The sequence below is a fragment of the Callorhinus ursinus genome, unplaced genomic scaffold (genome assembly GCF_003265705.2).
Source record: "Callorhinus ursinus isolate GAN/ISIS: 27379988/994484 unplaced genomic scaffold, GSC_fseal_2.0 scaffold16, whole genome shotgun sequence".
Classification (NCBI taxonomy): Eukaryota; Metazoa; Chordata; class Mammalia; order Carnivora; family Otariidae; genus Callorhinus; species Callorhinus ursinus.
The window spans coordinates 17,774,985-17,788,293 of NW_027397078.1; the positions used below are offsets into that span (position 1 = coordinate 17,774,985).

Here is a 13,309-nt window from a genome sequence, read left to right on the forward strand (position 1 = left end):
CTTGTTTTTTTTTTTTTTTTAATGCATACCCTGTGGCTTTTGATCAGAATATTTAGACCATTCACATTTAAAGTAATTATTGATAGGTATGTACTTACTGTCATTTGTTAATTTTTTTGATAGCTTTTGTAGTTGTCTGTTTCTTTATTCTCTTGCTCTTCCCTTGTGATTGATGACTTTTAGTTTTATGCTTGGATTCCTTTTTATTTTTTGGTGTATTTCTTATAGGTTTTTGTGTTATAGTTACCTTGAAGTTCATACATAACATCCTAAGTATATAGCAGTTTATATTAAGTTGCTCATTGCCAAAGTTCTATCACACATTCTAAAAGAACTATATTTTTACTTTCTCATCCATCTTTTATATATGTTTTACATCTTTTTGTGACTCCCTTAATTTTTTAAGTACAAATGATTTTACTCCTGTTGCCTTTTAACCTTCATACTAGCAGTGTAAGTGATTGATGTACTGTGTGTTTCCCTTTACCCTTGAAATTTTTTCCTTTCATTGTTTTCTTACCCTCTCATCATGGCTTTTTCTTTTCCACTTAAAGAAGTCCCTTTAGCATTTCTTGTAAGGCTGGTTCAGTGGTGATGAACTCCTTTAACTTGTTTGTCTGGGAAACTCTGTTTCTCTGATTTTATGTGATAACCTTGTAGTGCAGAGGATTGTTGGTTGTCAATTTTTTTTCCTTTGGGCACTTTGAGTACATCTTTTGGCCTGCAGTGTTTCTGCTGAAAAATCAGCTGATATCCTCATAGGTTTTTTTGTTGTGCATAACTGTTTGGTTTCCTCTTGCTGCTCGTAAGATCTCATTATCTTTGATCTTTGACATTTTAATTATTACGTGTTTTGGTATGGCCCTCTTTGGGGCTCTCTGCTTCTTGAACCTGGATGTCTCTTTTGTTCTGTAGGTTAGGGAAGTTTTCAGCTGTTATTTCTTTTTTTTTTTTTTTTTAAGATTTAATTTATTCATTTGAGACACAGAGATAACAGAGAGAGAGAAAGCATGAGCAGGGAGAAGGAGAAGCAGGCTCCCCGCTGAGCCAGGAGCCTGATGTGGGGCTCGATCCAAGGACCCTGGGATCATGACCTGAGCCGAAGGCAGATGCCCAACCATCTGAGCCACCCAGGTGCCCCTGTTATTTCTTCACATAAATTTTCTGCCCCTTTCTCTCTTAGTCTCCTGAGATCCATATCATGAGAATGTTAATTTGCTTGATGTTGTCATTTTTTAAAATTCCATTTCTTTTTGGTGTTCAGCTTGAATGTTTTTTGTTCCCATTTTTTGGATTGCTCATCTGTTCTTCTGCATCTTCTGTATCATCTAATCTGTTGATTACCTCTAGTATATTTTTTATTTCAGTTACTTTAGTCTTTTTTTTTTTTTAAAAACAGTGTCTTTCTGTGGAAGTTCTTAGTGAATTCATCCTCTCTTCTCTCAAGTCTGTTGAGCAACTTTATGATCGTTACTTTGAAATCTTTGTCAGTTGGATGGCTTATCTCATTTTGGTTTAGTTATTTCCTTGAAATTTTGTCTTACTAGCATATTCCTCTGCTCCTTTTTTAAATCTGATTTTCTATGTTTGTTTCTATGAATGAGGTGGAAGAGCCGCCTCTCCCAGTCTTAGAGGAGTGGCCTTGTGTAGACACATCCTCCATGCAGACTGTGTGTTCCTTGCACGTTTGGGTAGCTTGCTGCCTGGAGCTGCTATCCATGTGGTCCTGGGGTCCTGGGGCACTCTGCAGCAGGGCTACCCTAATGGAAAACTGGAGCAGCACCTGGCGTGGATGGCGGTGTCTCAAGGGGCTTTGCACTGTGCCCCCTTGGTGAGATTACTGGAGCCGTGTTGGATATAGGCGAGGTGTGCCCTGGCGTGCGCCTCACTGGGGCTCCCCTGCTTAGATGGCTGGGCCTGGTGTGTGCTTGGGGTCCAGCACTAGCCAAAGAGACAGGCTGTCTAGAACATCCGGTCCCTGCTCCTGCGTGGACTGTCAACGGTGGGAGTGGGCAGGTCACCAGTGGCACTCACCAGCACCTCTGACCCCAGGGAGACTTCCAGTCGTTACCCCACTGGGGTGGATGTTCTGGGGTCAGTAAATGGTTTTCCTTCACTTACAGTCTAGTTACCCTTTAAACTGCAGCTTTTTTTCAGTGCGCTGGACAGTGATACCTTCCACTATTGCAGTTTGTGGCGTCAAGGGCGGGGGGTTGCCCTTGTTACCATGCATCTCTTTCTCTTGCCGTTCTGATTGACGTCCCTCTAGCCTTGTATTGTGCGGAAGGTGTCCTGTCAGCCCTTTGTTCTTCGGGAGGAATTGATGTATATATAGGTGTAAATGTGGTGTGTCCATGGGAGGACGTGAGTTCAGGGTCTTCCTATGCTGCCTTCTTACACCCATCCGAACATTTTTTATTTTTGAAATATTGATTGTAGTTCTCTACATTGCCCCCAAGTAATGACATGATTTAAAGTTTCAGGACTTATTTGCAAGGTAAAGAAGATTTGGTGTGGAATGACCCTTCCTTATGTGTGTGGTTTAGACCATGTAGCTTACAATCATGGTTTCCATGCCTCTTAAGATGATGCAGGTGTTTACTTCACATACTTAAAAATATTTGACCATCTAGTGAATGAACACAGCAGAAATTATGAGGTTGTATGGTATACACTACGTTTTCCCCCTTTAAAAAAATGGGAAATATGTGCAGTTGAACCCTTGAACAACATAGGTTGGAACTGTATGGGTCCACTTATATGCAGATTTTTAAAAATAAATACAGTACAGTACTATAAATGTTTTTTTCTTAGGATTTTTGTAATATTTTTTCTCTAATTTACTCTATTGTAAGAGTACAGTATATAATACATCATTTAACATACAAAATATGTATTAATCGACTGTTTATGTTATCAGTAAGGTCAACAGTATGCTGTTAGTTAAGTTTTGGGGGAGTCAGAACTTAAATACGGATTTTCGACTGCACTGGGATTGGTGCCCATAACCCCTATGTCATTCAAAGGTCAGCTGTATTAAAACACGTATCAGTTCATTGACCCTTGGTGCTGCCAGTGAATTTATGAATTCATTATTTCACTAGTTGCCTTATTTATATGTGGGTGCTCAATTTGAGTAGTGCCGGTGAGATTGGATGTTAATTTTCTACACTCAAACTGTACCCTTAAATCCTGCCATCTTAGCACCTCTGTCAGTGGCATCAGAAATAAGTGAAAGCCTAGCTATGTAGGTCTGGCTAATGATGGGTCAGCAGCATGATCTTTTTAATTAATGAATTTCTTTTTCTTCCAAGATTTTGTTTACATTCAAGTTAGTTCACATATAGTGTAGTATTGGTTTCAGGAGTAGAATCTAGTTATCCATCACTTTTATACAACATCTAGTGCTCATCACAAGTGCCATCCTTAATTCCCATTTCTCATTTAGCCCATCCCCCACCTCACCTCCAGCAAAGCATCATGGTTAAAAACAAAGGATTCTAAGTTTCCATTTTTGTTCGCTAAGTTATTTCCTTTAGACTTTGGGTTTCCCTTACTCATACTTCAAATTCAAATCTTTTAGCCTCAGAGTACAAGTAGGATGTAAGACAGGACAGGTAATGCTTTGTGGTGTTATCATCAAGTCCTTCTTTTCTTATTATTTCGGACATCAAAATGATCACTGTGCTTTAGGGGAGTGATGTGATAGACCTTGGGAAAATATGAGTGATTATACATAAGTAGCATTTCTCAAGGCTAGCAAAATATTGTTGCCAAATAGTAATACTCTGTAGTTTTAATCTAGCTGCTGCTTTATTTTTTAAGCCATTAAAATGAAACGGGTTTTCAGATGTTTTTTCGCTTTTTTTGTTTCTAAACCAGGGATTGGCTATATTATATCAGAAAAGTCTGGCTAAGTTGAATCTGTCAATTTTACAACTCTCCATTTTAACATAGTGATCATTTCTATTTGAATAAAGTGAAATATGTAAGTAAATTCAACCGTACCTTATTGAATTATTGTTGACACACAATGTTACATGAGTTTTAGGTGTACAAACATAGTGATTAACTTTGATTTCTTTTAATAGAAAATGAATGCGGTGTTGGAAGATCATTACTATTGGAAGGCCGGTTAGCATCAGTTTCCTAACAGATACTTGACCACCATTTGTTCTGGCATGGCGCAGAGCACTCCACAGCTTGATATGCAGGTTCTCCATGACCTCCGACAACGTTTCCCGGAGATTCCAGAGGGTGTTGTGTCTCAGTGCATGTTACAGGTAGATTACCCAGCAATGATAGTGATATTAAGCTACAGTTCTCCTTAAGTTTTTTTGTCTATGTGGAGGGCAGTAGGAGATACTTAGAGCAGGATTTCACAACCATGGTGCTGTTGACATTTTGGGCTGGGTAATCTTTGTTGTGGGGCCCTGCCTTGTACATTGTAGGCTGTTTAGCAGCATTCCTGGTCTCTACCACTAGATGCCAATAGCACTCTTGCAGTTGTGACAACCAAAAATGTCTCCACACATTGCTAAATATCTTACGGGAGGCAAAACCTACCCCATTGAGAACCACTGATTTGGGGGGAAAAAAAGGCATGTAGCAAAATGAAAACTGATTATGTTCGTATTTCACTTTTTACATTTTTAGAGTTGTTTGATCAGTGCCCAAATCCTTAGATTTGAATTGTGAATCTCAGATTTATCAAAACTTTTTAGGCTATATACTTTTGGGCCTATTTTTTATTTTTATTTATTTTTAATATTTTTTTTATTTATTTGACAGAGAGAGACAGCGAGAGAGGGAACATAAGCAGGGGGAATGGGAGAGGGAGAAGCAGGCTTCCCGCTGAGCAGGGAGCCCGATGGTAGGGCTCGATCCCAGGACCCTGGGATCATGACCTGAGCCGAAGGCAGACGCTTAATGACTGAGCCACCCAGGCGCCCCAGGCCTATTTTTTAAAGTGTATAGAGTCCAGTCCCTTTCTTACTGTTTTTCTAGTTGATAAGTGCTTACTAATAGGTAATTTTAAGTATAAGGCCACTTTCTCTAGTTTAATCATATTCCTTTGGTTTGGTTGTCTTGTAGTGAAATGTATCTTTAATATTGGGTAGAATGTGTTTTCCCATTCAAGGGACAAGAGAGAAACCGGCCTAATGCTTCCCTTGTTGAATTTTGCATCATCCTCCACAGGATCTCAGTGTGTTTTGGGTTACAGCATTTCCCTCTTTGGTTCACTTTTGGGTACAGCACCTTTGTCTTGCCCACTGGACTTCCTCACACTACAGTCAGTTCAAATTCTACCTTACTGCAGTGTGAGCAGCTCAGGTTATCACCTAAGCCTATATACAGTGGAGGTTAATTACAAATAGAACAGAACAATTGTGGTAAAAGAGGTGCTTCCTAGCCCTTCTACTAGGTCTAGACCTTCGGGCTTACAGTTTTTGTATTATAGCTTGCTTTTTGTTTTTTCAAACACACATTCCCAGTCTGAATTTCTGTTCTTTACTTCAGCCGCATTTTGGTCTCTGGTAGAGCAAAGGTGCTTCCCACTGGAGTAAAACCAAGCATGAGTGAGGCTCTTAGCTAAAACCATTTCCTAGCAGTCACCTTCCTTACCTATCCTTACCACCTATCCCCCATCTCTGACTTTGTTTTTTCCAAATTTAATTTATCCCTTTATCACCTGTATTTTTTCATGGCTTAGTCTTTATCACACTAAACTGAAGGAATGAACTTTAAATTGAGCTTAATGAACATTTGTTGCTAATTTACATTGACCCAAGTCTTTCTCTTCTTTGTTCCTTTGGGATTAATAGAATTTATTGGTATGGGGACTTACTACCACTGAGTGGCTCTGAAAAGTTTTTCTGTTTGCATTTAAAGACTTAGTAGTTTACATTTAATATACAGTCTTAAAGCCTCTCTGGAGCTGTCATCTCTCAATTTAGGGTCACTTTTTAGGAGTATGATTTTTTTTTTTTTTTGCCTTGATCTTTTCAAGAGTTTATATATGGTTTTTGTTTGTTTGTTTAATTCTCACCTCTTGGGGCACCTGGCTGGCTCAGTCGGTAGAACATCCAACTCTTGATCTCAGGGTCATGAGTTCAAGTCCCACATTGGACATGGAGTCTACTTAAGAAAAAGAAAAAAGAAAGAGAAAAGAATTTTTTTTTTTAAAGATTTTATTTATTTGAGAGAGCGAGAATGAGAGAGAGAGAGAGAGAGCACATGGGAGGGGGGAGGGTCAGAGGGAGAAGCAGACTCCCCGCTGAGCAGGGAGCCCGATGCGGGACTCGATCCCGGGACTCCAGGATCATGACCTGAGCCGAAGGCAGTCGCTCAACCGACTGAGCCACCCAGGCGCCTGAAAGAGAAAAGAATTCTGACCTCTTTATCCAACTAACTGATTTTGATTTCTTTATTTATATTTACTATTTGGAAAATTTTGTATCCATTTTTTTTCTTTTGAAGGCATTCTGCAGGTTAAAGATAACATTTGAATCTATTTTGGTGGTATTCTTTTAAAAATGATTTCATAAAAATAATACTTAAAGTACTTTGTATTGCTGGTTTCAATTTTTTCTTCATGTGAAAATTTACTTACCTTGTTACTATAGACATTCATTTGAATAGGCTGACAAACCAACTTTGTATCATTGTGAATTGGGGTCTTCGTGTGAGGATATTGTTCAGGCTCCCTAATTCACTGTAGAAAACATGAAATTTCAGCAGCGTTGATACAAATGTCAAATAGTGAAGTATCCACGACTGCTTTAGATTTCATATAAAACGGACTGATTTTTGTTCTCCTTTCAGTCCAATTGCAGAGATACTTTATTTTCACTTTTCTTACATATTCTTCTCTTTCAGATATCTGTCAGTGTCATTTTCTAGTAGGCAGTTTAAATCCTTTGGATCCAAATTTGCTTAATACCTAGCTTCTCTTCCTTGATCACAGTGATTTTTAAGTAGGACTTTTAAAAAGGCCATACTTTGAGTTTTAACAATTTTCTTCTTAAATTTCAGCAATTGCTTTTCTCTATGACTCAGAATTTTAGTATCAAAGCTTTATATAAGGCAACAGATACAGGTTATGTATGAAGTTTTGATGAAGCTAATTCTTTAAATTTCTGAGAATTCATTTTGCAAAGGTTTGCTTAACTGAATCTTTGTTTACTTCTTAAAGCTTTAGTATAGCAATTTACTTTTGGCCTGACATCCTCTCCCGTGAAATTACTGTGTTATAGTCAAAACAGCAGTGGGAGTAGGAGACGGAGAATCTAGAACTGGCTCTCCTCTGTTAACTAGTTAAGTGCTTGTTCTCAAGCCATGTAACTCTTTGGGCATCTCTTTCCTCATCTGTAAATGAGTTGAGTTGGAATAGATGAACCCTAAAAGTTCTTCCAGCTCTAAAATTACAGCATTGTATGTTCTGTTTTAGGTTTAACCTTATTTGCTTCTCAGCAGAAGTAGAAGTGTTTCCTTTCATTTTTATATAAACTGTGCTTTTTCCTAAAATCAGTATGCAATAGTAGGTATGTATGTGCTTATCTGTCTATTTATGAACTACAGAGAAAGTCACAGAAATTGAGAAATTTTATTCCAAGGGCAATGGATAATAGTGCTTTAGGCTAATAAAATAGTTCAGAATTTTGTATTTTAATGGAAAACTACCTTATAATTTTCAAATTAAAAAGAACTTCCTTCATTAGTTGATTATTGTTGGAGTATCTAAAATGTCACTCTGGTATTACCATTTTTGAGTGTAGGTGTAGTGACTCAAAAAATTCAAATCCTACAATGATTTGAAAGTTGACCAAGCTACTTTTCAGTGGGTAAAAAATGTTGAGACTGGGAGTGTGAGTGAATTTCATTAAGGCAGTCGAGACCTGGTTTTCTGTTAAATAGCCTTAACTTTGGCCAAGTTGTGGAACCATAGTTCAAAAAGTGTGCTTGTTTTTACTGATTTCTTTGTTTAGCTTAATCTCTCCTAATGATAGTTGAAATTATAATAGGGATAAATTTGGTTAAAAGGCTGCTTTAGAATTTTTATTGTTTTGACTCTAGGAATTTTATTATAATTTTTCTCCTTTTGTGGTTTCAGTGCCTTTCGAAAACTAAAGCATGGTTATTTTCATGTTTTTCAGTTTGTTTATTAATGTATTTATTTTAAAGATTTTATTTATGTATTTGACAGAGAGAGAGATAGCGAGAGCAGGAACACAAGTAGGGGGAGTGGGAGAGGGAGAAGCAGGCTTCCCGCCGAGCAGGGAGCCCAAGCAGGACCCTGGGATCGTGACCTGAGCCGAAGGCAGCCGCTTAACCGACTGAGCCACCCAGGCGCCCCCATGTTTTTCAGATTAAATATTAATGATGAATATTGCTTTAACTTATATGTTAGAGCATTGTGGTGAATCCAAGATTGGCCCAACATGTTAATTTGTTGAGATGCATCAGACCTAAAATGAGTCCTGGATTTGCACTCAGAAGACTTGGAGTTGAGTCACACTGTTCATGAGTGGGTGCTTTCCATTTGTGTAGCAGTAGCAGGAGTACCAGTCATAGGAACTAAATGTCTGTGAAACAGTATGAATTGTTTGGGATCTCCTTGTCAGGGTAGGTGACTATGAAGCTGTTCGTGCTTAAGATGCTGTTCTCTACTTATTTTATGACAGTCGTCTTTGCATAACCTGCAAAGCTTGACTTCAGTTAAGATTTGTTCATTTTGTCAGTATTAATTTTACCATTTTTCTCCCCTAGAACAACAACAATCTTGAAGCCTGTTGCCGAGCCCTTTCCCAGGAGAGTAGCAAATACTTATATATGGAATACCATAGTCCAGATGACAACAGGATGAATAGAAATCGCCTTTTGCATATTAATCTGGGTATCCATTCTCCTAGTAGCTACCACCCAGGAGATGGGGCACAACTTAACGGGGGTCGAACACTGGTACATAGCTCAAGTGATGGACATATTGATCCACAGCATGCAGCAAGTAAACAGCTGATATGTTTAGTTCAGGAACCACACTCCGCTCCAGCTGTTGTGGCTGCTACTCCAAACTACAATCCATTTTTTATGAATGAACAGAACAGAAGTGCAGCCACTCCTCCTTCGCAGCCACCTCAGCAACCATCTTCCATGCCAACAGGAATGAATCCGTCTGCTATGCAAGGGCCTTCGCCGCCGCCACCTCCTTCATACATGCACATACCTCGGTATAGCACAAATCCGATTACTGTTACAGTATCCCAGAACCTCCCTTCTGGACAGACTGTACCAAGAGCTTTACAAATTCTTCCACAAATTCCAAGCAATCTCTATGGGTCTCCTGGTTCTATTTATATTAGACAGACATCTCAGAGTTCATCGGGAAGACAAACTCCTCAGACTACACCATGGCAGTCCTCACCACAGGGCCCAGTGGCTCACTATAGCCAACGGCCCTTACCTGTTTATCCACATCAACAGAACTATCAGCCTTCTCAGTATTCTCCCAAACAGCAGCAGATTCCTCAACCTGCTTACCATTCACCACCTCCTTCTCAGTGTCCTTCACCCTTCAGCTCTCCACAGCATCAAGTGCAACCTTCCCAGCTGGGCCACCCAAGTTCCCACGTCTTTATGCCTCCTAGTCCTTCAACTACTCCACCCCATCCATATCAACAAGGACCTCCTAGCTATCAGAAACAAGGAAGCCATTCAGTATCTTATCTCCCATACACAACATCTAGCTTACCCAAAGGATCCATGAAGAAGATAGAAATTACAGTTGAACCCTCTCAAAGACCTGGGACAGCAATGAACAGGAGCCCTTCACCTATCAGTAATCAGCCGTCTCCACGGAATCAGCACTCACTGTACACAGCCACCACACCACCTTCAAGTTCTCCTTCGAGAGGGATATCCAGTCAACCAAAACCTCCATTTAGTGTTAATCCTGTGTACATTACATATACACAGCCAACCGGACCTTCATGTGCTCCATCACCATCTCCTCGAGTGATACCAAACCCAACAACAGTTTTTAAAATTACTGTAGGTCGAGCAATGACTGAAAATCTTTTAAATTTAGTGGACCAAGAAGAACGTTCTGCTGCGCCAGAACCTATTCAGCCCATTTCAGTGGTACCAGGCTCGGGGGGAGAAAAGGGAAGCCATAAATACCAGAGGAGTTCTAGTTCTGGATCAGATGACTATGCCTATACGCAAGGTAATTTTTGCCCTTTTATGAAATTTAATCTTTGTGCTGAGGTGGCTTTTTCAAAATAAATTTATATTAGCTGTTTAGTTTTAATTAAATTGTTAGTATTTATTAAATATTGGGCAATAGCATTGCTACCAAGAATAGGGTTAGAAAAAAAATAGGGTCAGTGCTTCAGAGTTCTCTACAGACTTTGTTTTAAAATATGAAAATATAAGCATGATAATAGTGACCTAAGAAGGCTGTTTTTAGGAATAACACTCATTGGGACAAAAGCATAGACAGGTGAAATTGATACTGTCAAAAAGCAGACCACAGAGTAGGGAAGGAGATTCATAGCGGGTGGGCTAAAGTTTATCACGGTTAAGGAATTTGAATCCTATTTCTAATGAGATTGGCCTGGAGGGTGTAATGTTTATAAGTGATACATATTTTTAAGTGATGTATATTTATAAGTGGGATTGGTGATGAAGACTAATGGTGGATTAGTTAATAGTGGACCTAACTAAAAGGACAGAAAAATTTTTTTTTAAGATTTTATTTATTTATTTATTAGAGAATGAGAGAGAGAGAGAGAGCACATGAGACGGGGGAGGGTCAGAGGGAAAAGCAGACTCCCTACTCAGCAGGGAGCCCGATGTAGGACTTGATCCAGGGATTCCAGGATCATGACCTGAGCCGAAGGCAGTCGCTTAACCAGCTGAGCCACCCAGGTGCCCAAAAGGACAGAATTTTTTTAAAAGTCTATTCAGATTTCAAGGTATCTGAGAATTTCATATTCTTTCATTATATAAGAGTAGTAATTATGACTACAGTTCGACATGCCTGGTATTAAACCTGTTTAAAACCTACACAGGTGCAGTTAAAAAGACAATCTTAGGGAAACAAAGGCCAACAGAGCAAGAGGGACGTACAGGTGACGTCATTTTGGCAGCAGTTACAAGAGCCAAATTAAAGCAAAATAGCATTAGCAAGATACAAGAGTAAATGCCAACTCAAAATGGAGGACAGGGTTTCTTTTGAGTATTTTATGCATTAGCAGTGCATATAGAAGTTTTCCAGTCACTTGTTCAATGTTACCCTCTGCAATGACTCTCTCTGTAACACTATAGCTTTGCTGTTACATCAGCGAGCAAGGATGGAGAGGTTAGCCAAGCAGTTGAAACTTGAGAAAGAGGAGCTAGAGCGGTTGAAGGCTGAAGTTAACAGTATGGAGCATGACCTGATGCAGAGACGGCTCAGAAGGGTCAGCTGCACCACTGCGGTCCCCACGGTAAGTCCTCTGTTGGCCTGCGTGGACAGGAAGCTGGGGAGGATGGCTGTCCAGGGCATATGTTTTTCTTTTAGGTTCTGTTCCTGGCAGGGTCTTTTCGTTTTTTCCACAATGGATGAGCGACTTTCACCTTCGGTTGTTCTCATCACCATAATTCGATGCTTTTATGTCTTCTCACATGTGTGAATTCCATAGGTTCATCAGTATTGTCAAATAACTGACAGTTATAATGAAGGTATGGCATCTCATTTACTGTGAATTGCTTTCTGTCAAAATAGAAAAGTGCACCCTGCCCGAGCATTTTATATTTTTTTCTCATATGTTCATTTTTTCTTTTAAGCATATAATGTACTTATAAATTCCAAAGATTTAAAAGTTATTTTCTTAAGTACGTTGATTCAGAGGAGTTAGAACGATATCGTTCATACCGATATCGTAGAGCATTTTAAGGCAGAGCAATTTTGTTAAGTATAAATAATTGTAGGAACGAAGGTAACAGTATTGACAGTGGTCCTAATCGAAACTGCCCTAACGAAAAGATTTGGATAATATATTCTTAACATACTAAGTACTATTTATGAGTTCTAAAAAATGTTAAACTCTTCAGAACGTTTTGAAACCAGTCTCCTAAAATCGCGTGACAATACAAGCTTTCTGTGATCCGACCTATCACTTCACCTTTTGACATTTATTGGTGCAGCAGTCCTTGTTGAGTTTATGAATGTGGTCCTGCGCTGGGTGCTTAGTGCATACCTGCTAGTGAGAGAAATAGACCCATGGACAGATAATTAGAATTCAGTGTGGTAAGTGCTGGTAATGTTCACGGGTAATGAGAGAACTCGTACATCAACTAGTCTGTCTGTGTACTCAGTGCATTTCTTCTGCTGGAATGCCCTCCTGAAGCTCTTCATGGGTAAGTCGTGTGTATTCTTCAGGGCTTCACCTCACCCTTTACTTTGTCTTTGGAGCCATTCCTTATTTTCCTGACCTCTCTCAACGGAGGGTAATTTCTCAGCATTTACAGGTTTGGAGAAGTGAGCATGTATGTCATGCCTCTTGCAGACAGCATGTCTGCAGCTCCGCCTTCGTAGATAAGTTTTTAATGGAGGCTCATGGCTTCAAAGGCAATCTGTGAACTTCTGAAATTATGTGCAGTATGGATGCATGTCTACAGTTTTCATCTGACTTTCGTAAGGTTAATAGAGTGAAGGGGAAAAGGGTGAGGACCCGCTGCTCTAAACAGCATAGTGTTGCTGTATAGGCATAGGGGAAAGGGGAGGGCATTTTAGAAGGGAAAAGAAGGGAGAAAAGGAGGGAAAAGAACATGGAGATAATGAAGGTGTGAAGTTAAGACAGAGACAGACTTTCAGGAGGCAGCAAATAGAGGTCTTACACTTAAGCTGAGATTTCTGATGTCTTAACAGGTTAGTGTGCATCTGCCGATTGGGGTTTAGACCTTGAGGGTGAGGTGTTTGAACGTCATTCTGCTGGTAATGGGGAACCAGTGGAGTTTTTCAGAAGGAAATTATTGATAAACAGGCATATTTAGTAACCTGATGAAATTTTTTCTAATATTGACAAAATTCCTAAATATAGTCAGTATTAGAAGTAAGAATGGAGGGAGGGTTTTACTTAAAACACTTAGAAAATCACAAAGCTATCTTTAACTGAAAGGTGGTAATAAGTTTCTCATTGTTTTCTCCACTTGAAATCTTAATTGAATTCTCTGATTGGGGGAGGTATTGAAGAACATAACCCACATAGGAATCTACCCTGGTGGTTGGGCACTTTAGAATCTTTTAGGTACTTATGGAGCATAA

The 13,309-nt window shown here is 39.4% G+C and overlaps 1 protein-coding gene across 8 annotated transcripts in view; it reads left to right on the forward strand.

Annotated features, from left to right (window-relative positions):
- TAB3 (TGF-beta activated kinase 1 (MAP3K7) binding protein 3) overlaps window positions 1-13,309 on the forward strand; it is an 88,143-nt gene that overhangs the window by 53,828 nt on the left and 21,006 nt on the right. For 7 of the 8 annotated variants that reach the window (XR_012381037.1, XM_073901940.1, XM_073901944.1 and 4 more), the window contains 3 exons: window positions 4,092-4,283; window positions 8,770-10,225; window positions 11,329-11,489. Coding sequence is in view for 7 of the 8 variants with exons in the window: in XM_073901940.1 (XP_073758041.1) it covers window positions 4,182-4,283; window positions 8,770-10,225; window positions 11,329-11,489 (1,719 nt within the window). In the remaining variant the exon portion in view is untranslated. Of the gene's footprint in view, window positions 1-962; window positions 1,135-4,091; window positions 4,284-8,769; window positions 10,226-11,328; window positions 11,490-13,309 lie in introns of all 8 variants that reach the window. The other variant, XM_073901942.1, reaches the window with a different exon arrangement.